Source organism: Hordeum vulgare, chromosome 2H (genome assembly GCF_904849725.1).
Source record: "Hordeum vulgare subsp. vulgare chromosome 2H, MorexV3_pseudomolecules_assembly, whole genome shotgun sequence".
In the NCBI taxonomy this organism is placed as follows: domain Eukaryota; kingdom Viridiplantae; phylum Streptophyta; class Magnoliopsida; order Poales; family Poaceae; genus Hordeum; species Hordeum vulgare.
In genome coordinates this window covers 168,860,898-168,864,562 of record NC_058519.1, presented here as the reverse complement: position 1 = coordinate 168,864,562, position 3,665 = coordinate 168,860,898, and the positions used below count along the sequence as shown (strand labels likewise).

General features: G+C 42.6%; 1 protein-coding gene across 1 annotated transcript; it reads left to right on the top strand.

The window, feature by feature from the left end:
* Window positions 1-401: 401 nt before the first annotated feature.
* On the top strand, window positions 402-1,642 carry LOC123429859. The gene is made up of 5 exons (XM_045113834.1): window positions 402-548; window positions 673-735; window positions 889-1,140; window positions 1,392-1,457; window positions 1,613-1,642. The coding sequence occupies exons 1-5, from the start codon at window positions 402-404 to the stop codon at window positions 1,640-1,642; spliced, it is 558 nt and encodes a 185-aa protein (XP_044969769.1).
* The last annotated feature ends 2,023 nt before the right edge of the window (window positions 1,643-3,665 follow it).

The window sequence follows — 3,665 nt, the reverse complement described above, 5'->3', positions numbered from 1 at the left end:
ATCTGGCCCTGCTCCCCTGCGTACTGCGTCGACACCAAAAAGGCAACTCACGGTGGAGGTCCTCACGCGCTGCAGATCCCCCGTTTCCTTTTTAAAGAAAGACGAGACAAGTAATATACGAGATAATATAGTCTGCCATGATGGAGGCAGATCTTGCGTTGAAGCAGGTAAAACCTTCCTCCTTCATTTTGCACCTGTTGTTGCTTGGTTGCGTTTTCTTGATTCATGAAATGGGGGTCGGGGGCGGTGTGGTTACTCTGTTATCCCCTCTATTTAGGCCACTGTTAATGTCTTTTTAGATGAGGTAGTATAATAAAGGGGTCACGGGTACTGCTGATGTGGGATACACTATTGTTTTCAACCTAATTTGTGATTTTGCTCTCCGTCTTAGATTGACCGCGATGCGGTCGCCATCGCCGTCACTGCTCTTGCAGTGCCTGACCAGCTTACTGTCTCATGACAAGGCCGCAGCGCACTGCATCGACATCGTGCCCGGGAGGGATCAGTCCTGCCTACCGTCACCGGCCGTCGAGATGGTCCCATCACAGGTTGCTTGTTTCCAGTCGTTGTTCATGGCAATGTTACAAGTCCTGCCTGTTCAGAACATGTCCCGTCGAGAAGGGCATTTCGTTATCTGCTGGCTAAGCTGGCGTTGTTTGCATCATTATGTAGGATGTTCATCTATACAAGTATGCGTGCAACAATATTGAGATGCACGACATGAATATATTCAAGGTGATTTTTCCTATACTTGCTACTTGTTCCAGCTTATTTTTGACCATTGCGGTTGAATGGTGTAAGGATTTATGGACTTGTGATTTAATCGTACTGGCCATTTTATGTGGTAGGCTTATAATTGGTGATTTTCTGTTTTTAAACTTGTTTCAGGGGAAGTTCAGTGTTGTTGATATTGTGGGACTATCTAGATCAAATCTTGCAGCTACAAAAGGCAAAGGCAAGAGTAATAGCCCCACCAGTTATATCATTGTATTAACGAGTACTTGGAAAGGCGAGGATCTGGATTTATCTTTTGCACTAGGGCCCTTAAAATGCTATCAGAGTTCACTTGAGCTAGTAAATGTTCTCAAGAATGAGATCTGTGATGGGCTGTTGACATTCAGAAGCAAACATGTTTTAGAGGTACTACTCTACCTTCAGTCTATGTAATTTCTGATAATGCTATGATCCTATGCTTGATTGTTTATTACCGCCCTTCCTTAAACTGATCCTTTATACGAAAGACTGAAACACATGTTATTTGAGGAAAAGCCTCTTGCATCGAAGCTACTTCTTTTGGCTTGGCCTGCTCTTTAGGTCCCTCAGATGCTAAACACGTGTATGGGCGTTTGAATCTTTGATTAATGTGTGGTTCTTCTGGCAAACCGTTTCAGTTATATATTTATCTGATGCGACTGAGCTGCAGATATGGGCTTCCTGGGATATTTTCTTGCCTGAAGGTACTGATCCTTGTTTTCTCTTTATTTATTATTTCAACAAAGTAACCTCAGATTTCACTTACCATCAGTCTCCCATGTCATTTACCATGGTGGCATGGTGACATATCTATCTGGTATATTACTGTTCATTATTGTTGTGTCCATGTACTTTCTAGGTGAGTGCTTTTTCGGCCGGATCTCATTGACTTAGTCCAGATCTCGTTGGGTTCATTATTTACCATGATGGAGGGAGAGTCAAGTCAACTCAGTCCAGATCTCGTTGGGTTCATTTATATGCGACTTCGGCCGGCTAGCAACGAAGCCATTCATCTCAACAAGCCTCATCCCCATTTTTTTGTTCCCTTCCCATCATATACCCCAAGTGTTGGATCTTCTCCAGGTCAGTGCTTTTTCTTCTATTACGAACCTTGTTGTTTTTCAGATGATCCTAGCACATCCCTGTTCAGTGGCGAAGCCAGCAATTGGCAAGCTTTGGCTGCTGCCATATATAATTAACACCTGTCATGTATACTAGGTCTATATGATACTTCATTGATGATTTGAGCTGAGATACATTTCCTACTTACCTTTTCCACGCCATAAAATTGTGCCTGCATCCGCCACTGGCCCTGTGGTTGTTAATGTACCAAGTACACTAGAAGAGACTACAATTGACGTTGGAGTAGTGGATGGCTATGAGGATGTTGTAGTTGAAGAATCATTTTGTAGTCAGCCGCTCATCTCTTAACTAGCATCAATGATTCAAGGCCTAGGGGTGTTCCACGATGGGCAACCTTGTCAGTTCAGTCTAGTGTAAGATTTATATATGTGGAAACAGAGAGACCTTGACTCGCAGTTTGAAACACAAGGATATATTATTAACTATGATATCATGATAATCTTTTGATCGAATATTTTTAATATGCATATGAGATTTTAACAACTTGATCTGGTTCCACTTTCTTGACAAATTTGTGCAAAATGTTTTCAGGTACTCAACCTATTGATGCACATGGACATGATGACTCTCTAGAGTTTATGGACCAACAAACCTGTAATCATGGACCTTATTGTCTTGTAGACCATTTGGTGTTTCGAGTGTTTTGGAGCTTGCACTTTGTGCATGTAGATACAAACTTGTGTGTTCTGGACCATCTGAAGTCTCTCATAGTAACCAATAGTCCTTATCTTTTTGTGACTTGTGTGTTCTAGATGATTGTTAAGATGGTCAAAACTATGCTTCCTCTAGGTTAATTTGTTTGTCAACTTGCGTTCAATGTATGTGCATGTTTATAAACATATTTTCATTGTGGTGAAATATGTGTTTATCTTGAACCTTCTTGTGGGTGTGAGGATAATAATTGAATATTTTTAGAGCTGGTAGTATAACCTGTGGCGCACCATGAGCTATACTAATGGCACACCTGGGAGGCATACTAATGGCGCACTTGGGAGGCATGCTAATGGCACACCTGGGAGGCATACTAATGACGCACCTGGGAGGCATACTAATGGCGCACCTTGGAGGCATACTAATGGCACACCTGGGAAGTATAATAATGGCGCACCTGGGAGGCATACTAATGGCGCACCAGGGAGGCATACTAATGGCGCACCTGGGAGGCATACTAATGGCGCACCATGAGCTATACTAATGGCGCACTGCCTGCTGCGCCATTAGTATAAAATTCTAATGGCGTGATGCTAGCGTCGCACATATAGTGCGCCATTAGTGGCCAAAACAGGTGCGCCACTAGAAGGCCTTTTCCTAGTAGTGCGTGTTATCCTCGATATGTGTTTATTCACTATCACTCACCCTGGTAATTGGAATTCCCAATTCCATGCTCAAATCGAAAAGATAATTGCAAACAAAACTCCCCCTGGATTGATGTTGGTATGGATGGCACCCGAGTATTCGGCTAGTCGTGGAGTGTGATTGATCGGCGGTGGGGGAGTCAAAACTTTACTTTTCTGTTTGGGAACCGCCTATAGTATGTGTAGCATGGAAGATGGTGAAAACTCTTAGTCATTGCGTTGACAATGAAAGCATGCCACCCAAAATTATTATCTCTATTTTCAAATCTTGAGCTCTGGCACCTCTGCAAATCAATGCTGCCCTCTATGAAGGACCTGTCTATTTATGTTTCTATTGAGTCATCGTCTTCTTATAAAAGCACCAATTAGAGAGCACCTCTGTCATTTCTATGCTTTACTTTTAATTGATATTGA

Coding starts and splice junctions, on each gene's coding strand:
- LOC123429859 (XM_045113834.1), top strand. CDS start 402: ATGCGGTCGCCATCGCCGTCACTGCTCTTGCAGTGCCTGACCAGCTTA. Junction 549..672: donor TCGAGATGGTCCCATCACAG/GTTGCTTGTTTC, acceptor ATCATTATGTAG/GATGTTCATCTATACAAGTA. Junction 1,141..1,391: donor GAAGCAAACATGTTTTAGAG/GTACTACTCTAC, acceptor AAACCGTTTCAG/TTATATATTTATCTGATGCG.